This window comes from Volvox carteri (assembly GCF_000143455.1).
Source record: "Volvox carteri f. nagariensis unplaced genomic scaffold VOLCAscaffold_5, whole genome shotgun sequence".
In the NCBI taxonomy this organism is placed as follows: domain Eukaryota; kingdom Viridiplantae; phylum Chlorophyta; class Chlorophyceae; order Chlamydomonadales; family Volvocaceae; genus Volvox; species Volvox carteri.
This window is the reverse complement of record NW_003307548.1, coordinates 325063-347266: the sequence shown is the minus strand read 5'-3', so window position 1 is coordinate 347266 and position 22204 is coordinate 325063. Positions and strand designations below refer to the sequence as shown.

At 56.1% G+C, this 22204-nt stretch overlaps 3 protein-coding genes across 3 annotated transcripts in view; 2 read left to right on the top strand and 1 right to left on the bottom strand.

The window, feature by feature from the left end:
* Nucleotides 1-3811, bottom strand: part of VOLCADRAFT_87299 (uncharacterized protein) — a gene marked incomplete at both ends in the record, with an annotated part of 35137 nt that extends 31326 nt beyond the window's left edge. Inside the window, 7 exons of the mRNA XM_002947009.1 lie at nt 381-464; nt 1052-1217; nt 1512-1678; nt 1819-1852; nt 2126-3075; nt 3324-3446; nt 3751-3811. Of these exons, the coding sequence (XP_002947055.1) occupies nt 381-464; nt 1052-1217; nt 1512-1678; nt 1819-1852; nt 2126-3075; nt 3324-3446; nt 3751-3811 (1585 nt within the window). The remainder of the gene's footprint in view (nt 1-380; nt 465-1051; nt 1218-1511; nt 1679-1818; nt 1853-2125; nt 3076-3323; nt 3447-3750) is intronic.
* Nucleotides 3812-5067: 1256 nt separating this feature from the next.
* VOLCADRAFT_87298 (uncharacterized protein) lies at nt 5068-10455 on the top strand (the record flags this gene model as incomplete). Its single annotated transcript, XM_002947146.1, has 7 exons — nt 5068-5140; nt 5691-5869; nt 6326-6408; nt 7428-8001; nt 8208-8603; nt 9202-9597; nt 9952-10455. 7 exons carry the CDS (start codon nt 5068-5070, stop codon nt 10453-10455), a joined length of 2205 nt encoding a protein of 734 aa, XP_002947192.1.
* Nucleotides 10456-13634: 3179 nt separating this feature from the next.
* On the top strand, nt 13635-14378 carry VOLCADRAFT_87297 (uncharacterized protein; the record flags this gene model as incomplete). The annotated part of the gene is made up of 3 exons (XM_002947145.1): nt 13635-13680; nt 13967-14234; nt 14360-14378. The coding sequence occupies 3 exons, from the start codon at nt 13635-13637 to the stop codon at nt 14376-14378; spliced, it is 333 nt and encodes a 110-aa protein (XP_002947191.1).
* Between the last annotated feature and the right edge of the window lie 7826 nt (nt 14379-22204).

The following is a 22204-nucleotide window of genomic DNA, read 5'->3' as shown; positions in this document are numbered from 1 at the left end:
CTGAAAGCTGCGGGAATGGGAGCTGAGGCGCAACCCCATCATCGCACACCACACCACACCACATCACGGCACCATCGTAATGTTCCTTCTAGATCGCGTACAAACACGCACACCGCGCATGCACCCCAACATGCCCCCCTCAGCCCTTCCCCCCACCCCTCCAGCACCCTCCCCCTCCCCCCTTACTCCACCCATCACCTGGCCTCCCGGAACCCTCCCTCCTCTGCCTCCCTTACCTCCCGGTCCCTATGCCTTCCCGTCCTCTCTCTCCCTCCTTCACCCTACCAACCCACGATAGGGACTACTTGCCTGCCCCACACGCGCTGTGTATGCACCCCTCGTACTCCCCTCAATCCCCCTCCTCCTCCCCCACCCCGCACCCGATGCGTCATTGAACAGCGACTCCCCCTCCAGCAGCGCCCCCAGCAGCTCAGGAGCACCACCAGCCCGGAGGACAGAGGTAACTGAAACCGTTGAGGGAGGTAACGGACAACCACCAGGGGTTTGGGACATTTTTGAAACGACGGGGATGTGGGGAGCTCGTTCAGGGAAAAGAATATTGCCGGTGGCCCGCTCTCACCGGGGCAGAGGTGAGGTGAGGGGTGAGGTGAATCGTCTCTTAATAATGAGTATTTTTTGGTTCCCCTGATCCCTTCTTCCAGGCGGCGAGGCAGCACCCCCGCCACCCCCCTCTGCCCGGGCAACCAGGCCCGGAACGGATCGGTACTGGCACCGGGCCGAGGCCCCGGTCTGCTAGGGCCGGGAAAGGGCAACGGGGGAGGGGGGAGACATAACGGGGGGGTTGTTCCCCAGCACGCCAACCCGCTTCTACCCCTCCCAGCCCCTCGAGACCCATTCCCGCCAAGCCACCGAACCTAACCCCTGTTGCCTAACAACCCACCCCCTCCGGACTCTGTTTACTTAGGGTTTTAAGTCAAAACTACTACCCCCACTACCCCGCCACCCACTATCCGCCACCCATTAACCCCCACTCCACCGAACACTGGGCCCCCACCCACTCCCCAACCACCCCCCAACCACCCCCAACCACCTGCCACCGCATCCGTGGACGCCACCATGGCGTTAAACAGCGCCACGTCCGCCCAGCTCCAACCGTACCGGGGACCCAGCCTCAAAACCCACAGCATCAGCGGTACGGCAAGCAGGGTCGTCGTACACACCAGCACGAAGGCGAATACCAGGGACAGCACCAGCACCTGGGGGTACGACAACGACATCCTCCGTCAAGAACAATAACAATAACAAGAAGAACAATAACGTATGTCTGGTGCAAACGTGCACACGTGCATATGTACGTATGTACGTATGTACGTATGTGTGTGCCTGGCCGTTTGGCCTGTGTTCCAAAGCGATTCCACAAGCACACGACCGGGTAAACTGACTGGCAGGTCTTCGGGTTTTCAGTTGTGTGTTTTATACGGCAAATTTCATTTCCCCGATGTTCCCCCGACCTCCGTTCTCTTATACACGCCCAAAGTCACGTGTCTCACCTTTTTGAAAATGAAAAAGTCCACTCGGGCTGCGCTGTCCAGTAGCAGTGGCGGTAGGAAGGTGTAGAAGAACACCTCCCCGGGGTGGATGCCCCCCAGCCACACAGCCACGCTGTTACCGAACCGACCCAAATTGGCGCGGTAGGAGGCGACCTCGCACAGAGCGCCTGGATGGGAAAAAACAGGTAGGGGCAGGGGAGGGGGAGGTCGGGTCCACCAGGGACTATCACTGCTATGTCCGGATTGGAGTTAACGCAAAAACCGTTACTGTTACCTGAGGCAGGGGGGAAAGAGCGTCCTAGCTTACCTTTACTAGGGGTGCAGTGTGTATTGGGAGTGTGCTGGGGACCCCGCCAGGGGATTGGGAACCGCCGGGAGACGGCGGAGGTGAAAACGAAACACCGGGCACAGCGGCTGAGCTTATCACACCGTTACATATACGCCGTACTTATACATCGTACATATACACCGTACAAGCAAGGCATGTACACCGAGTTGGGACCTGAGAGAAGTTGGAGCTGCTAACGGAGGGGCCCCGCATGTGTGGGATGATACTGCTACATAATCGTAGGGAGCGGCGGAGGTAGCTGAGCTCGGTGGGCGCTTGCCTCTACTAGGGTGCAGCCGACGCGCCAAGTGCGGTCCAGTGCCAAATGCGGTCCAGTGCCAAGTGCGGTCCAGTGCCGAGTGCGGTCCAGTGCCAAATGCGGTCCAGTGCCAAATGCGGTCCAGTGCCAAATGCGGTCCAGTGCCAAATGCGGTCCAGTGCCAAATGCGGTCCAGTGCCAAATGCGGTCCAGTGCCAAATGCGGTCCAGTGCCAAATGCGGTCCAGTGCCAAGTGCGGTCCAGTGCCAAATGCGGTCCAGTGCCAAATGCGGTCCAGTGCCAAATGCGGTCCAGTGCCAAATGCGGTCCAGTGCCAAATGCGGTCCAGTGCCAAATGCGGTCCAGTGCCAAATGCGGTCCAGTGCCAAATGCGGTCCAGTGCCAAATGCGGTCCAGTGCCAAATGCGGTCCAGTGCCAAGTGCGGTCCAGTGCCAAATGCGGTCCAGTGCCAAATGCGGTCCAGTGCCAAATGCGGTCCAGTGCCAAGTGCGGTCCAGTGCCAAATGCGGTCCAGTGCCAAATGCGGTCCAGTGCCGAATGCGGTCCAGTGCCAAATGCGGTCCAGTGCCAAATGCGGTCCAGTGCCAAATGCGGTCCAGTGCCGAGTGCGGTCCAGTGCCAAATGCGGTCCAGTGCCAAATGCGGTCCAGTGCCAAATGCGGTCCAGTGCCAAGTGCGGTCCAGTGCCAAGTGCGGTCCAGTGCCAAATGCGGTCCAGTGCCAAATGCGGTCCAGTGCCAAGTGCGGTCCAGTGCCAAGTGCGGTCCAGTGCCAAATGCGGTCCAGTGCCAAATGCGGTCCAGTGCCGAGTGCGGTGGTGCCATTTGGAGGTTTGGCGTTTTGGCGGGAGGGAGGTTTAGCCCCTCGGTCACCGCGTCGCCCGAGCAGACAGACGAACGGATTGACAGAACGACATACACGCCGGCGGAGGCGGTGTGACGAGGGTTTCCCGGACCTGGACGTGTGTGTGGTGAATGTGAGGGGACTAAATGCGATATTCTACGGGAGTGAAGGGAGGGGGAAAGGGACGGCTGTAAGGCGGAGCCGCAGCCTTCAGCTGCGCTCCCCCTGCCACCCGAACTGCGGATGGTATGGTGTGCCGTGCTGTGATGTGTTGCTCGGTATGACCACGGCCACGCTGCCTTCGGCATATCTGGCCCACACCCCCAGAGGAGCCGTGTAGGGAAATCAGGGCATGCCCACCTGCTACCAGCACCCAAACCGCCGATAATCGCCCGGACACGACGCATGCCACCAGCAAAGCGACTCCAGCGAACAGGATCGCATCATATGCCGACTCGGGGACGATGCACCAGTTGTAGTTCGCTTTGTGGCAAGGGGGTAAAGGGGAACAAGGGCGTACAGGTGCAAAGTCCGTGAGGGTTGGCCATGAGCATGGCCTAGGTCGTCGCGACGCAGGTCGCGGACAAGGCCGCGGAGCAGAGATACAGCGAGAGACCCCATAAATGATGAGTCGTCAGGAGCCCACGGTTGCTGAGACATCCCTTCCATGTGGACTGGCCAGCTTTCTCTAGGCAAGAAGGTAGTCCACATCCTCCGGAACCCGGTAAGCGTGCATTGTTGTTGCTGGAAATAAATTGATGGGGTAACTAAGCTATATCAGGCATACCTGGGTCATCTACGCGGTGAGCATAGGTCACGTTCGCGTTCAAGCACACGTTAGAGTCCATCGCTGCAGCCCCGAATGCGTCTTTTAATGTGCTACGGAAAGCAGCTTAGCATACCATATCTAAGCAACAAAAGTTCCTTGATACATTTCTTGCACGTGCTTTCATCACTTTCGACGCTGATGACTGCGTGACTAAGCATAGCGCATTTTCCAGATCTGCATCTAAAGCGGATGCGGGGCCACCAATTTCAAGCCGCAGCATAGTTAATTGCATATGCATTATCTGCATCACTGTATGGTGCAAGCGTACAATGCGCATCCAGCTTGTACGGAGTCAGTCAGTACTGCCAGTAAGCTATGAGAGGTGCAGCCCAGCGTCATACCTATAACGCAGCTTTGATTAAGATGCTCGTCACATCGCTTACAAGCTTCCACGACGTCAGGCTGGGCGCAGCCGGCATCTTCGGCTTGCCACCACTTCTGGCCATCTGGGTTAGCTGACGAGTCGGGACCACGGCTGGCACCAGAGCATAATAGGTAAATTTCATCTCTCGGCGCAACGTGGTTGAGGCCTGCTAAATGCGATAGGCTGGCGAAAAGACTCGCCGGTGGCCCGTGGGTCGGTCAAGTTTTGCCGGCCAGGATTTGGGTCGCTTGGCATACCTACGTCTGCATAGGAGATGATCGTGTGGAGGCATGCAAGCGGTTTGATCGCCTCAACATGGCCAGCTACGCTTCTGAGCGCGACTTCACACCCGACCGTTGGATCATGGTCATCCGATAATTGGAAATCTTCCTGAAAGCCTAAGCTTCCAAACATCTGTATTTAGCACAACAGTCACGTAATGTGTATTACCATGCCCCATCCCATATTGAGTCAACTGGTCAGTGTCAGCTTTTCAAGTATTTACGTGCTCCGATACCTCCCGAACACCAAAACGGATCAGGCGGGCTTGCTGGTCCTGAGCGACTGATTTACAGACCTAGCCAATTACCTTCCAAGATACCGTTCAAACCTAAATGTTATGAAAACCTTTACGCGAAGACGAACTAGCTCGCTTCCAACCCCCGATAGTGCGCTAACCATCGCGGCGAGTCCGCAGCCGCAGGCAAGTGCCTTCCTGGGCAACTCCGCACTTTTGCCAGACCGCCAATTTGTTGGCCAAATTATAGGCGCATGATAAGCGTCCCAAGAGGTTATATCGAAGCATCAAAGTTAAATTCTTTGAAAAGTCCCTAGTTTTTGTCCCGCGTCTGAAACTCATCAAGCTCCCCCGCGCTCACGTTCTGATTCCAATTCCATATTTTTCATTCTAAATGTCCACAGGTTGCAGCGTCATGCTCCCGGCCGGACTGGGCCTCCCTACCAGATGCCGCGCTGCTGCTGGCGGTGCGAGGCCTGCCCCGCCGCGAGCGGCCCCACTGTCGCCTGGTGTGCCGGGGCTGGGCCGCGGCAGCGGGAGCCGCAGTCCAGACCGCCGCCATCAGCCTCTCACCGCTGCCGCGCACAGCAGCCCGTCAACTCGCCGCCGTGCACCGCCGCTTCCCCGCCTGCTCACGCCTGTCGCTGCGCTTCCCCAATTTCCTCTTGCCAGGAACCCAACAGCAGCAGCAGCAGCAGCAGCAGCAAAAGGGACCCGCGTTGTTGACACAAGCCCAGATGAAAAAGCAGCCGCCGCAGGGCAGGCAGCAGTACGCCGCTCCGCTGATTGGCTTAGGCAACAGCAATAGCAACAGTAACAGCGGCAGCATCAGCGGCAGTATCAGCCGCGGCAATAGCGGCAGCGGAGTCTGTTTTTCCCACGTGACGGCGCTGGATCTGGATTTGGGTGTGGCTGGCTTCCACACCCTCCCCCTGGACGCCTTCTACCGGCTACCCCATCTGCGGCTGCTGGTGCTGAGGGGCCTGGTGCCTCCCGCCCCTGCACCCACCGCCGCAGCCAGGGCAGATGCAACGGTAGCAGTAGCAGCGCCGGTCGCTGCGGTGTCGACGGCAGTAGCGGCGCCTGATGGTTGCGCTGTCGGTTGGGAGCGATTGGGCCTTGTGGGGTTTCCCGCCCTGGAGGATCTGACGCTGGCTGGCGTGTTGTCGTACAGGATGCTTCTGGAAGCAGCCCAGGTGTGCGGTGTTGGCTGAGAGGCGTACCTACTGGCCGGATAGGGTTGGGCTGAAGCTCCGGCCACGCCGGATAGTGCGGCCCAGAGGGCTTACATACATACATATACGCACCCGAACTGTACCGCACACGTATTGCTGTGGCTCCGTCACCACAATCGGGAGGTGGGATTTGTGCTGCCGACTGCCGTTGAGGGCGTTGATGACTGTCATCGTCTGATTGAGTAGTTCGCCCTCGACCCACATCGCCATGTGCGTGTAACCAACTGGTGCGTGTGACCCACATCGACCCACATCGACCCACAGCGCTCTCTGCGTGTCTTCCTGATACGCCAATTAGTTAGTTGGCTACGACACCAGCACTCTGCTCGCGCCCATCCGGCATCCGCTTCCACACGAGGCTGCGTGTTATCGACATTCAGAAACCCCTCTAAAGCCCTTCCTGGTACGCATGCGCAGGTGACCTCGCTGCGGCGGCTGTCCCTGGAGGGTAGGGCCCACGTGGAGCGATCTGAGTTTGTCTACGTGGCGGCACTGCGTAGGTGGGGGAGGGGGAGGGAGGGGGGGAGGGGGGGAGGGCGGCCGACATGGGGGTCTTCGGTGTTTGGGCGGCGGTGTTGGATTGCGTTTGCCTTCCCGATGTGGGTGCTGCTGGGCTGGTGGGCTGATGACCTCCCTGGAGGGTAGAGGCGTCCCGAAGCGGGTTACGGCTCCTACTGCTCCCCCCCCCCGGCCCTGCAGCTTTCTCTCCTGGCCAGCAACTTTACGCCACTTTTACGTCAGCATTTTTTCTCGCCGCCTTCACTACTTTTTCTACACCTACTAGTTTACGGTTTGGCTATAATATTTCTGGCGGCTTAGGTAGGTAGGACTTCCAACATCTACGTCAATTCTTCATCCCGAGGTTACAGTCGTCATCCCGAGGTTACAGTCGTCACAGTCGCCACGGACGCCTTTCGGTCAGTTCTTTCGGTTGCTACTATCTTGCCCTGGCAGCAGCTTCAATCGCGTGTGGTTCGTCTTTCCCCCCCGGCCCTGCCCCTGCCCCTGCCCCTGCTGGCTTGCGAGCCAAGGTTGGTGGCCGCTGGGGCAGGGGCAGGGGCAACAGCCCCGAGACAGCAGCTGAGAGCGGACTGGCGGCCTCCACGGCCTCCCGGTCTAGACTTCCCTGGCCTCGTCTCGTCTGGTGCAGTGCAACGCAGTGCGGTGCGGTGCGGCGGCTCTCTGTGCTGTGTGTTGATGACCGGCTAGGGGACCCGAGCGCTCCGTGCGGCTGCTTTGGCGGCAACTCACCAGCTACCTGGCAACCTGGGGGAGCATCCCGCCCAACTGCTGCCTTGGCCAACTGCTACCTATATATACACATACATATATATATGTGTATATGTATATATGTATGTGTATATATGTGTATATATGTGTATATATATACACATACATATATATACATACATACATAGTTCCTCCACTTCAAACTCTTGATTCACACTTACCCCGCGCATCGCACCACGCCACCCCACCCCAACCTACCCCACCCCATCCATCACCCCGCACCGACTAGGCTCTCGGCTCTTACGAACCTTCAGGATCTGACCATACACGGACCGCTATTCGCTTGTGCCAGCGGCGGTACGGGCAGCGGGGCCGGGGGATCTTGTCGTCTTGATTGTGCCGCCGCCGTCGCCGGCCTTTCCGCCGCCCTGACGGCCCTCACCAGCCTCCGCCTGGCCAGTGAGATACCCGTCACGGGAGCCGCAGCCGCCGCCGCCGCCGTCATCAACCGCGGCGGCGACGTCGGCGCTGACGGCGGTGGCAATGCGCGGTCGTACGTGCCGTGCAGCTGGCGGGCATTGGAACCCATCTCCCGATTTAGCCGTCTGAGGCAGCTTGTACTGCAGGAGCAAGGGCGACTGTACGACAACTTCTGGGCGGATTTGGCGGACCTGCGGGGTGTAGATGGCGACGACGGCGGCGGGACAGCAGTCGGCCGGGGTGGTGACGGCTTGGGACTGGATTGCGTGGGCTCCACAGGTTTGCGGTCTCTCCGCTTGGCTGCGGCCTCCTCCGGTATCCTGGGCGAGATACCGCTGGCACTTGGCTGCCTCACGCAGCTGCACCTGACCGGGATACACCTGGTAGGTGGGGGTGATGTGTGTGGATGGGGGAGGGAGAGGAGGTGGAGTGGGTACCGTAGGCCGGTGGCACCCGCCCTGGATGAGGCCTTATGCGTAATAGCTGTTTGACGGCGGCTGATAGACCTCGGGTTCCTCCTCCGCCGCCGCCGCCGCTGCCGCCCCTGCCTAACCTCTGGCCCTCCGATCCCACCCTTTTCGCTTCCCAGGACTCCTTTTCCCTCCTAACTCGGTTGAGGCGGCTGACAGACCTGAGGCTGGCGCCCCTCCCTGGTGCGGTTCTGGACTCAGTTCGCAGTCACAATGTAAGTCACCTGGCCTCGCTGGGGGGCCTTACTCGTCTGCAGCTGGGGGCTAGCGCCCCGGGGGACGAGGACGAGGAGGAGGAAAGGGAGGAGGAGGAAAGGGAGGAACGGGAGCAAGGAGAGCTGGCAGCAGGGGCAGCTTGCAGCGGCACTAGCTCTGTCACGCGAGGAAGGGGAAGCGGCGACGGGAGGCTGCCGTCGACAGCGACGGCGGCGGCAGCAGCGGCGGCTGTGGGCGGTTGCAGCTTGGATGCAGCTTGCGGTGGTACCCAACTGCTGCTCAATGACGCCAGACTGCAGGTGGAGGGGAGGGGTATATGCTGCGATGTTGGGAATGGGAACGGTTCGTACATATACGACAAAGCAAAGGGTCGGTTGCTACCGTTAGGAGTCGTCACTGACTGCGCGGGAGTTAGTGAGTGATCGTCAGGGGGAAGCAGGGGGGATGTACGGGTCGGCGCGCGTCTAAGAGTGGGACCTTAGAGTGGGTGCCAGCGCGAGTGGAGGACCGCATGCCCATGCTTTAGGACCGCTTTAGCTTTGGTAGAGCAGAGCTGGTAGACACAGCTACTTAGCGGCTGGGGCTTCCCAGAGAGGTGCCGGTGTATAACCAGGTGCCACCGACAGTCCGCCGTGTCCGTGTGTGTGTGTTTCGGCGTCGGCAGTACTCCCCCTTATGCACACCTAATTTCCCTCGTCACCAACACGACCATGTTGAATATGATTTTGCACAGCCCCGTGTACAGCCCCAACTATCGCAGGTAGAGCCAAACAGTCATCCTCAGGATGAGCCCCTTTCCTGACACCAGCAGCTGTTCCCGGGCATTCATTACAAACTAAAACATACCGCCTGACCGCCACCCTTCCCCCCCCACCTGCCCCCGACCGCTGTGTTCAGGCGCTCTCAGGAGGCTGTCGGCGACTGGCCGTGTTTGTATTCGCAGGTACCTTGCAGCTGTCAGACTGTGGGGTGGCGGCGCTGGGTGCCCACATGACCCACCTCACACAGCTGACCCTACACAACGACAGCGACGCCCCCGCCACCATCTCCCTCCACCTGCTGCCGCCATCGGTGAAGAAACTCAGCCTATTCGCCGTCACGCTGACGGCAGCGACGGCGCCGCCGCCGCCGCCAGCTTCGCCGCTGCTGCCTCGTTGTCGCGTGCTACATCTGGACTACTGCCGGTTTGGTGTTCCGTTTTGGCGGCTACTGCCGGCCGTGGGGGTTCGTCTGGAGGAGCTACGACTGCAGCACCGGCGCGCGGGGGAGCTTCAAATGGCGGATGCGGTGGCGGTGGGGGCACTGGGCTGGCTGCGGAAGCTGCAGGTCGTCGGCCGGCGAAAAGGGGGGTGGGGGTGAGCTTACCGGTAGAGGGGCCTCGTGTGCAGGCACTAGGGGGCCCTAGGATTGCGCTGGGGAGTGTTGAAGGTTTTTTCTTCGGGTGGAGAGTACGGCAGGGCTGACGTGTACATGCAGCTGTTGTTTATGCGGTTTGAGTGGCGACTGCTGTTTAAAACCTTGTTGTTTCGCTGGGGGCCTTATTTCTCAACCCCCGCCTCCCCCGGCCTTTCGACTTTGGACGCCGTCGGGCAGTTCATTTCTGAGGTTCCCCCTCCCCCTCCCCAACCCCCATTACGGGCTCCCCAGGTGTGCTGCCTGTCTGGTGTGGTGGAGGACTACACTCTCACCCGCATGCTGTCACGCAGTACGGCAGCATACACATTACCCACCACTAGTACTACGGCGGCAGCCACACCGCCTTCCAACACCTCCACCTCTCATGCACCTCCCCAAGCGCCCACGGGATCGCTGACGTCAGCAGTGCTGCCGCCCCTGACGCCGCGATCACGCCCCGTGGCGCCCCTCACCAGCCTGTCGCTGCGGCTGCCCTCCACCCCCCTCTCCTTGGAGAACCTTCGTGCCGTGGGCCGCCTAGTCAACCTGCGCACGCTGTACTTGGATGCGCCTCCACCGCGGAGTGAGGTGGCGGGGCTGATGGCTGGGGAGCTGCGGGGGCTGGCGGGCCTTACGGCGCTGACCTTAGGGCCCGTGTACAGCAACAACTGCAGATGCAGTGCGGCGCTGCTGGCGGCGCTGGGGCAGCTGCAGGCGGCGCTTCTCACTTGCAGGATACAGCAGGCGGGGAGTTGAGGACGTGTGTGGGCCGGGGCTGGGCGGTGGGGTTGGGGGGGAAGGAAGGGGGGAAGGAAGGGGGAAGGGAGGGGGGAAGGGAGGGGGGAAGGGAGGCTGGGCGAATACTTGATTTGGGAGGGGGCACAGGGGCCACACGTATTTAACTGGTTGAGTGGAGGTTCCCATGGAATGGAACGGGAGGTGCGCTCGCGGTGGCGCTTAGGTTGGGGCTTATAGAGCCATGTTGTCCTGTTGTGCCCTGTTTGCAAACCAGTACTTAAGATTAGTGCGAGTGCAGAGGTGTCCAGATGCTTCTCGCAGGGTTCCTGATACTGATATATCTAGTGTGGACTATCTAAAGCTTTACAGTTCGTAAATTCGATGGTTGGCGGGGCTGCGGAAAGGCCCACAGGATGAGCAGGACGGTCCACAGCTTGGGAGCTGATTGGGCTGGAGGAGTATAAGGTGTCCGAAAGGGCCCAGGCGTCACCTGAGCATTTTCGACTGGAGGTATCGCAATTCTTTCCTTTCCGGCGGCCACTGTCGGCCACTGTGTCACAAGTGTGAGCTGGCGCTTGCTAGCATCGCCCCAGAACCTCCCTGACCAAGGTGATAAAACACAGCCAAGCCTAGCTAAGCACTCGCTCTGTTAGCCTCAACGGGATCAGCTCTCTCGTATTAAATGCATATCTTGGATCAAATTAAACTTGGAGCAATTAAGAAACGTCAGGTGTTGTTGTGGGCGGCCCAAGCGCTTCCAAACGCTTATGTCAGTTTGAATATAATTCTCTCGCCGTAGTATTAAGTTAGCTATCTTTAACAGTTGCTTCCTGCGTGTAATTTGCTGTTACGCCGTCAAGCAGGCAGGTTACAGGCAGGTTTCCGTAACTGCCGGAGAGTCCACCACATATGTTGATCTATTAACACTTTCGAGAATTATCTTACTTAAACATAGGTGAAAGGCCTAGCGGTCCGATGCGGTCCTGCTACCTGATACGATACGCGTTCTTTTTATTATACTGGTCTGGTGGCGCCTTCGTGTATATGAAGGTTCCGGGTTCGATTCCTGGTCAGACCCCCGACATTGTTCGGGAGGTCTAGGTTTACTAACGCTGCTGAGGTGTGGAGATGAGGTCTAGTTGATGGACTAAGTTTCGCATGCTGAGATGGTGGTGGTGGCCCCGCCCGGCCGTCAGGGCGATGGATTCAGGGCGATGACCTGGATCCACTTCGCCTTGCACTTTTTGATACAGGGCGATGGATGACGTACAACAAAGGTCACACTTGGCAAGAGAAGATAAGCCTGCCAACTGAAAACAATTCAGTATTTCTTTAATGAATAAAAGGAATGAAATGCTGCTAAAACATCCAGTGTTGGAAAACGTAGGTGGCGCCGCAACGCTCACCCTCTGATCCGCACAAAGCCTTGAGGAATCATTAGACATGATTGGATGGCGTCCCAGTAGCTTAAGTACTCAGTCCATTGCTGGCACAGCAAGCTGACGTATGGATGCGCGGGAAGCCCATGACCCAATCTCTTGCCGTTTCGGACATAGGGACCATATAGGCTTAAAATCAATGAAGAATGTTGGAACAAGCCGTTGATTTGCTTGTTGTAAGCAAGGGGTGCGGCTTTACACAAAGAGGCTTTACAAGAATGGAGTGGGAGTCATGCACATGGGCGCCCTTGCATGGCATAAGGAATGCGAAACATAGGTTGATAACGTTCGCTATATGAATGTTGGTAAGATATTGTTCAGGTTTGGTGGTGTTTAGTAGGTCCATTACCTGGCCATCGGGGTTGCGCGAGCTTCTAACCCAACCCTGACGAGGCCAACGAGTGGATCATCTATTCAGTATACCATCCTCGTTCGCTGCTGAACTTTGCTCGTGGGTCCGTTTTCGTGTCCTTGTCGTTTTACGTGGTCTGGAGAGAATTTTAGCGATGAAGAGATAGGATCCTTTCCTAGATTTATGATCCTCATGATCGAACTATACGTTTCAGGGCCTGTGTAAATGATTCTGCCATGCGTCGTGAGTTCTGGTAGATATGCATGTCTGGTATTACCGGTGAGCTAACCCACGAACGCAGAATCGGAGTTTCCCACATGCAGCTAGCTTCTGCAATGGGACATGATGAATATTGAATGCAACATGTATTCGCGTCTTATCACGAATGCATAAAAAGACGCACGCGATACGTCACGTCTGTAAAAGGACGCACGCTACTAGCGAGCGTGCTCATCGCTATCAAAGGATGCCGCACATAGGGAGCCTTCGCTATCCACATCCGCTTCTTTGAAAGCGTGACGCTGGCATTAAGCCTATACGGTCCCTATGTCCGAAACGGCAAGAGATTGGGTAATGGGCTTCCCGCGCATCCATACGTCAGCTTGCTGTGCCAGCAATGGACTGGGACGCCATCCAATCATGTCTTATGATTCCTCAAGGCATTAGGTGGGTCAGAGGGTGAGCATTGCGGCGCCACCTACGTTTTCCAACACTGGATGTTTTAGCAGCATTTCATTCCTTTTATTCATTAAAGAAATACTGAATTGTTTTCAGTTGGCAGGCTTATGTTCTCTTGCCAAGTGTGACCTTTGTTGTACGTCATCCATCGCCCTGTATCAAAAAGTGCAAGGCGAAGTGGATCCAGGTCATCGCCCTGAATCCATCGCCCTGACGGCCGGGCGGGGGTGGTGGCTGATCTGTCTCTACGGATGTTGGGTGACTGGATGAGGAGGGGTCTAGTTGGCAGGACCCAAACCGCCGTCGGTCGTACGGTGTAATCAACTTTCAATACATATAGTCCATGGCCTCCCGGCTTTGACGGACACCCCCGCACTCGTGCGGCACTTGTAACTTGTAACTTGTATTATACACTAATTTGCTGCCCTTACTTTTAGCTTTGAATACGTCACAGAGAAATAAACAAGGCATTAGATAGGTCTTCAAGGATTTAAATTTGTTCCGCTTCGATTTGTTAAGCAGCCCCTCGCACAAATGTGTCCGGTCCTACTGTGCCGAATAAACAGACCGTACAAGACGCCCCCATATTTGGACGCTATGTTTATAATAAAGATATGCACGAACTTGCAAACGGGCACACCTTGCCAGGAGTGCCCGGGCGGTTGTGAAGATAATTATCCAACGATAAAAGGTGGTATTGATAAATACCGTTTGGTATTGGAAAGATTATGAATAGTTCTTGGATGTACCGTTGGTACGATGACCGTTGGCCCGGTGAGCCAAGGGCCGCCTTAGTGGCGTTACACTCCTGGCAAGGTGTGCCCGTTTGCAAGTTCGTGCATATCTTTATTATAAACATAGCGTCCAATGATGCGCCACAGCCCTGCCTGTAATGTTGCGTCACAGCGATGCTCTGTGCTCGCTCAAGTGCCCGAGAACGAGGCGTGTGACTTTAGTCTCACACATATCAGCATATCGACGCATATTACGCGCGCTAGACGAGCACTGCGGCATCGGCTGCCAAGACGACCTCGAACTATGTCTGCCGTGTCGGGCTCAGATGCAACTAGCAACGCTTCTCTTAATTCGGCCGCTGGTCAGCAGCTGCTGCGTGCCCTACAAGAGGCGCAGGCGCAGCAGGCGCAGACTATCGCGCAGCAGGCGCAGACTATCGCGCAGCAGGCGCAGATTATCGCGCAGCTGCAAGCCACTATCGCGCAGCGGGCGCAGATTATCGCGCAGCTGCAAGCCACTATCGCGCAGCTGCAACGGGATATCAAGGCGCTGCAAGTTGCGCAGCAGGCACCACGATGGCGAGGCCTCCTGCGGTATGTTAGGGACAAGGACGGGCTTGCATAGGAGTGCGCACACGTCGCCAAAGGTGCCTGCCTGAAGTCGCTGCGCTGACTGATGCACACTGCACCGGCCAACACCTGCTTTTGCTCAACCACAGGCTCTTCTCGTGCTGCTGATCAGGCGGGGCTGGCTCGCACAGCTGATGGCGCTAATTAAGCCACAGTCATTATGGCAGTCGCACGTGGCGGGTGCATGGTGCATGGTTTGATAGATGCATAAGGCGCATGGTTTTGATCTTCACACCTCCTGTTTGCCTCTGGAGGAGGGGCCCATCGGGCATGCAGCTGCTGCATGGCCAAGGATGCCATGATCGCACGTGTGGGTTACAGTTGGGCCATTCTTCATTGCTAAAGCTGGACAAAGCCAATCACGCAGCACTGAGTGCTGACGGAGGAACTAGTGGAAGCAGTTGTGGCCAAGATGCGGGTGGGTAGGCGGCCTCAGCATCATTACTGAGATGGGCTGGGGCCCTACTTGTTTTGTGGGTGATTGAGACTTTTGCATATGTATTACAGTTACAGTGTCCCATGAATCATAGGGTGTATTCCCTGCCGCAAGGAGCTTGTAATGCGCACGACCCTCAGGGTGCAAAAGGCATATACATGTACAGATTTTTTTCCTGAAGGTGCCCAAGGTTCAGGGAAAGCTCCCTGCCCAACGTTGGTGTGAGGACCAGACGCTGGGTTAGTGAAGCACAGCAACCACTTGCTGGTCTCGATATGTGTTGAAGTGTGTGAAAGGCTGTCAAGGGAGAGTGCTGCTCACGAAGTAGGGTGCGGAAGCATATGGGCTGAAGGTTGAATCGAGATGCGGAAGCGTATGAGCTGCAGGTAGGATCAAGATGTGAAAGCATCAGCTGAAGGTAGAATAGAGATGCAGAAGCGTTAGCTGGAGAGCTGTAACGGGAGAGTCCGGGCACGGGATCCACCTGAGTGTGTCAACCAGGGACATGAACCACATGGTTCCTAGCCTTCAGGGAGCACAGGGGAAGAGAGGGGCTCGGGGTGAGCAGGGCTGGAGCCTGTGCACGGGTAAGGGGAAAGGGGCCTCACACTGCTGCTGACAGTCTCAGGCGCTTGGAGGTTAGCGTGCTCGGTGCAGTGGGACACGGAGGGACAGGTCAAGTCAGGACAAGTCAAGCGTGTGTTACAGAACACCCTATCAGAGGGCTTGGGGCTATTGCCCAGAAACCAGAGTTGAGGGGAGAGATCTCAGGGCTTACAGCCGAAGTGTGGTCTTACGGCCTGGTCTCAGTACACAGGTCTTGCCTGGTCTCTCGAACCTAGCGTGGCCTCCACCTTAGATAACCCTGGAGGCTCGCCCTACCCATACGGCCCCATTCTCCCCATGCAGGCGTACAACCCATCACATGTGCTCATCCTGCCATACAAAGGGCTGGACAAGACAGTGCCATTCCTGGTGTCCGGCATGGCAGTGCTCTTATCTTCCATCTACGTGTAAAAATTAGATTGCATTGGTTACATGAGGGACCGAATTTAAAAAATTCGCCCCCAGATGGACGAAAAATGTAGAAGCTATCGTGTCTCCGTGGGGTATGTGTCTACGGATGTGTCTACGGCATGTAGACGCTTTTTCACCTTTTGGGCCCCGAATTACAGGGGGTTTGGGGGGGCTTGCCCCCCATGGAAGTTTTTTCTGAGGGGGTGTCTATCTACGCAGTGTAGGCACCAGGGGCCTGCAGGCATCTACATGATACTGGCATTGTGGCACGGAACACTGTGCCCAGCCAAAAAGTGACAACCCACGTGACCATCTCACATGGCCATCTCACATGGTGCGTGCGGCCCATCTCGTGCGGCGACATGGGCGGCTGCTACATGGTCATGGATGCCACCTCCAAGGAGGACCTCCCAGACTATGTCGCTGACAATCGCCTCCCAGTGTGGCTCCTCCCCGACACAGATGGCCAACCCCCGGGCCGACACCTCAACTACCGCCCGGATATCCTACTCATCCCGTCCATCATGCTAGCCGCCACCCACGCCCCCGACTTCAGCATCATCCCCGGCCAGCACCACACCGTCCACATCATCGAAGTAGGCTACTCTGCTGACACAAACCACACCACAAAACAACACGAGAAAGCTGAACAACATGCACACCTCAAGGCCGCCCTGGAAGAGGCAGGCTGGAAAGTACAGTACACCGCCCAAAACTCCATTAGCCTGGGCTTTGCCGGCACAATCCGCAAAGACCTCCACCCCCTACTCACCTCCCTTGGAGCCACCGCACATGCCGCACGACAATGCTGCAACGCCCTGCACGACCACGTGGTCTCCTCACTCAATAACATCGTCCTCACATGACGACGCCTCGAGTGGGGCCAGCCACCAGGCGACCCCGGCAGTGGCTGGCCCGGTGGGGTGTAACCAGAGCGTGCGGGAGGCGGGCATGGCCCACCCCCTCGCCCCACCCCTTCCGGTATTGGGAGTGTACAGGCTACGGGCCTGGCCTGTTTCCTCATCCCTCCCCACTCCCTTAACACATACCACTTGCCTCTACCAGGGTATGACTATTTCTATTTCTATTTCTGGCGTGTGTGGCACGACACCCGGCCACTCTCTAATATTTGCAAATGCAGGCTTTCACAAGCACACACAAATCACCCATGCATTATGATGCAATGCTTGTTTGCTTGTCTCTTGTCCATGCGCACAATGGTCCACGGACTTGGTCGCGACTGGCTAAACACACACACACCGACATGCTTACTCATCATGACACCCCCGACCACCCCCAATATCAAATGCGTCATCGCCCTCAGCATGTGGCCCTCAGCTATGCTCACCACAAGCTCCTTAATGCAGTCTGTGAATTTGTGCCCAGCACCGTAGTGCAAACCTAGGTAGCGGGCTGTTTCCTTATTCCCTAGGACCTTCAACCGCACACCACCCAGTGTGAAACCACATGTGGCCCACTCTTTGCGCTGTGCTGGGGTTGTACTGAAGTACAGTACCTTGCACTAAGCCGCATTCACTTGCATGCCAGTATGTAGCCTCGCAAAACTCTTTCAGGTATGTGAGCAACATCAGTGCTCCTCGCTTGACGCCCCACCTGACACTGAAGGGCATGCCTAGCTTTCCACCCAGCTTGACCCGCATGTATGGCTGTGTGCAAGTTTATTGGCACCCCCTGGGTTGCGACATGCGACGTTGCAACATGCTACATGGCAACATACGACAACATGGCCCCCGGGGTCAGCAAACAGGGCTTGGAAACGCTTCTTGCCGCCATTATCAAACAAATTTATGAGAGGCACCTTGTCCTGCTGCGGGGATGGGGATTATCAAAGTCACCAGACAATGGTCACTGAACTTGGACTGTCATGTACCCCATGCATTGTTGCGCATCACACTCAGGTGCGGGCTAGTAACAAGCAGGGTTTGCGACCCAGTGAATAGGTCGACCGTGCTGCCCCTGCTAGCAGTGAACGTGTGGCCAGCTGGGATGTCCCCGTCCACTCTCCCATTGAAAATGCTTAAGTCATGCTGACAACACATGTGCAGGACCCTCTTGCCGACAATATCAATTGTTTGGTCCAGCGCCCTGAGCTCAGAGGCTGGTGTAATGCAATGCTCTTTATCAAAAGGCGAGAACGGTGCTTGATATGCGTAATCAGTCTCCTTAGCCGCACCTACACGTGCAGTAAAATCTCCCACAGAAACAGAATCTCTCTCCATCCCTCCGCAATGCATAGATTGCGTCACCCAGCGGTCCAGCAATGCTGTCGGCCAGGTTGTGTCCGCCAGTTTTAAGTCTTCATCCACTTCAGACGTGGACGGTGCAAGATAGCATCAGCCCAGCAAGAGACCCTTGCCACCCGCGAGGCATTTCCCACACGGCGCCAAAGGCCTGGACAGGTTGCATGGAAGGACTTTATTTTCAGTAGCAATTATAATGTCGTAATCGCCAGGACATATAACTCCTTGCGCAATTAATTCCAGGCGATTGCCGTAGGCGATGGGAGCATTCCATGTTAGAATGCGTAGTGTAGCACCCCCATGGCTATCCTAACACTTGCCATTGCACCCCTTGCTTGGCGCACCCTTCCGCCCCTCCCATCTCTTTTTGCATCGCCTCGATGTCAACTGGCTGCCAGTTGCTGGATGGGGGGTCCTGTGCTCTTAGTATGGTGCCACACCACGTGGGTCGGACCAGGTTCCCTATGGCACCGAAATGATAGTTACGATCTCCGTGACCATGTAATGACAATCGTTACCCCGGGGACGTCGTTACATCCGGGTAACGATCGTGCTCAACTCTGACTACTGCACATGGTTACCCCCTCTTCACCTCACCGGGCCGCCAGGGTAACGACAGTCAGCACCTCGTGATGACTTACATTAGGGGCCCCTAACCCCGTCTTATGTCACATGTGGCAGTGGCCCACGACCGGTCCAGTGGTGGCACAAATGGCCTTGTAGTGCAAAATGGCGCAAATGGCAAAATTCATAAATGGGAACAACAAAATGGCTGATATGCGATGCATGCTAGGAGCCATCGAGACAAGCCAGAATTCCAACCTGCAACCCGCACCCACACACAGAGTACCTACAAACAGGAGGACAAATTAGAGAGCCAACACTTCTCCCACCAAACGCCTTCTCCTTCTGGGTCTCAGGCTACCGCACATGACCGCCACAAGCAGCCCGGGGTCGTTAGACCCCATTCTTGCTCGCCAGGTAGGCCATGACGGCGGCTTGTTTGCACTGGTATGCCGCACCGTCTGCGTGACTGCCAGTTGGATGTGTACGCCAGCTGGGAACACGGGCTCCTCGGTGCTGGCCAACTTGTAGCGATTGGTGTTGATGAGGTGCCAGGCAGTGGAGTACTGGAAAGGAATGCCTGCTGTGCTAAGGCAGCAACGCGCTAGGGACCAAGTGCACTGGTTACTGTCAAGGCTGTTGCCTGAGGCAATGGGTTGCCCATCAGTTTAATTGGGGGCTTCCTGGTGGGGAGGCGGAGCTTGGGGGTGCTTTTTGAAACCATATGCTGTCAGCATGGGCACATGAGCGGTTGCAGACGCCCCCGGAGGGCTTTTCATCTCATGGTTTACAACCTTGTCTGGATAAGACTAAATACAAGCACTGGAAGGGGTGTGGCAAGCAGAGAAATGCATGCCCATCCTTAGAACCATGCCAATAACTCTGAAATTCCACTAAGTTTTTTCTGACGTTACTATAAATATCTATAATGTCTGAAGCCACTGAAATGTCTGAGCCTGAAGCCCAAACCGTTGCCATGCCCAAAAAACAATTGACAGCAGAGAAAATTGCCCAGCTGCAGAAGGCACAAGAGAAGGCGCTAGAGAAACGTCGGCTATTAAGAGAGCTTTCCAATAAAGAGAAAGAAACGAAGGAAGAAGTGCTAAAATAACGCATGGAGAAGGTGAGAGAATTCCAGCATAAGGCCAAGGAGAGCGTACCATTCGAGATACGTAAGTGGCTAAGGACGACCATATGTCCAGGGGCAACAAGCTAGGCATAGTGGACGTGGCAACCAAGACCATCAAACGATACATACGCTATTACATGCTAGCCAACAACACCACACGATTTATAGACCAGGAGCGAATTACAACTCTACACCCCATTCCTCACTCAAAAACATGACCCCCAACAAAGTATACGGCGACCTAGACACAGAGAGAGAGAGATGTACGAGGAGCTAACCCAGCAAAATGATAAACTAGAGTCACTGGTGGATATAGGGGTAGGGGGTTACGTTAGGCGGCGAATTGACAGGGGTAGATTCGAAGATGCTAAATTTTTGAGGGGAGTTTGTGCTGGTGGATGCTGACGGCTCCACCCTGCCATGGCGCTATAAATGAGCTAAGCAAGATTGATCCCAGAGATATGGAGGGTAGTTTAGAGGGCAGCAAGAAGCGGGAGGCGGAGGGAAAGCACAAAACGGTGGTGAGGGTGGGTAAGAGGTATGGGGATGCTGAGGCAAAGATAGAGGAAGCAGAGGGCAAGGAGGCTCCCAAAGCCAAGCCCAAGAAGGGGAAGCGAAGCAGGAAGGCCAAGAAGGAGGTGATAGACGGCGAGGAGCACGTGGAGGTAAGCAGGTTCGAAGGCAGCAGGTTTAACAAGGCAGGCAAGCTGGAGTACCAAGTCAGATTCTAAGGGGACAAGACATTGTACTGGATTCCTGCCAAGCAGCTTGCCGAAGACCTTAGCCCCGACGCTTTCAGCGAGCTTAAGAGGGGTCTCAAGAAGAGGGGATGATTGGGGGGAGCAGGACGGCATGTTTGGAAGACGGGTGACCGTTGGGGTGCGAGGGATCTCAGTTCGGCTCAGTTCCCGTGAGTTCGTGTGGGGCCGAAACTGAGCGGAACTGAGTGGAACTCAGGTACCGTTTTCTTTGCTGTATTATTTTTTACGCTGTTCCTTTTGTTAGGAGCGATTGTTATTGAGGTTATCGCGCGAGCTGGCGAGAAAGTTTGAGTTGTCTGTCGCGCTGAACTTTGTTAGTGTGTAATATTATTCCCATGCTTACATGGTTTGCTATTTGAAGAGCTCCACTGGCCGCTAGCCCGAGCTTCGCCACAGAAGACAGCTTGGGATGTTGCGTCCTCGGCGCCCACGCAAATTGCTGCCGAGTTGATTCATACATTTTGAGTATGACTCAAATAGTATTCTTGATTCATTCGATAAGGAGTCACTCTGGTCTTGCACGTTCGTCGATTACAGCTTGCAGCATTCGGAGAGGGCTTGGACCTATGCTGATGTTCGTTCCAGGAAGTGAACTGAGGACTGATGCTACGGTGAAAGGTATGCACGTAAATTCGCCCGTGCGCCAAACGCCCTGTAACTCGCTTACGCTAATCTCACATTCCTCCCCATCCTGGCCACATTCTCTTCCTCGCAAACGTACTTGGGCACCTTACAATCCAACACCATACGTGCTTTGGAAACGCGGGCAGCTGCTTCACAAGGACCCCCCTATTTGTGCTTAACCGTCAAGCTCTGAAACCACACATGGACTCGCAAAAACTTTGTATTGCATGAACTTTGTATTGATGTTTTTTGCTGCATCGGTCTTACAATGATACAATTTCAATTGGAAAATTCCGAAGGCAGGGCAACATGCCAGCTTTCACTATTGACCGTGAGCTCATCGTGAAAGGAAACTTAGAAGGTAAATACTAAAATACCGTAATATGATCTTGTTAAATGGAAGGTTTTCTGATAGCTTCTTCGCCCACCGATTTGTTACAATGCTCGCAGACGCCAGCGCAGAGGACGTAACCTTACGATTTGGCGTTAAGGACACATGGCGGGACATACAGGAGCTTTTAGCGAAGGCTCGCGGTAGGCGCTGCGTCCACACATGCGCATGACTTGCAACGAGTCTTGCCCAGGGGAGGCTTAGGTGTTTCAGCCAATAACAAGAGCGAATATGATTATATGAAGATAGTAATTTTGCAGAAACAGTACACGGCCGTTCCCCTGGCAAGACGGCAGTACATAACAGCACACTTGGTCGTACAGCCGCACAAAAAAACACAAACTTCTGGACCATGTGTCTCCTACTACTTCCCAAGCTAATTATCCCCTGGCCCCAGAGCCATACGGCCCTACCATCTTCCCACGCGAGCTCTCATCATTTCCACAACCATCACTGCATTCGTAGTTCCAGAAAATCACCCCGCAGCCCCCAAGGGCCCAGGTCTCCGATCACCCGCTCCATGCCAAACCGCTATCTTCGGCCCAAAGAGACCTGTCCCTCTCCGTTTCGCTCTTTCCCCCTCTCCCCTTTGTCCTCCCAGACCTGCCCATACAGCGGCCGCTACGTCCCGAGGGATACGACTACCACCTCGAAGTGCTACTGCCTCCAGGACTACAGCTACAGACACAGACACAGACATCGGCGGTAGCGCAGCAGCAAGATGACGGCGGGACCGGGGCCGGTGGCGGCG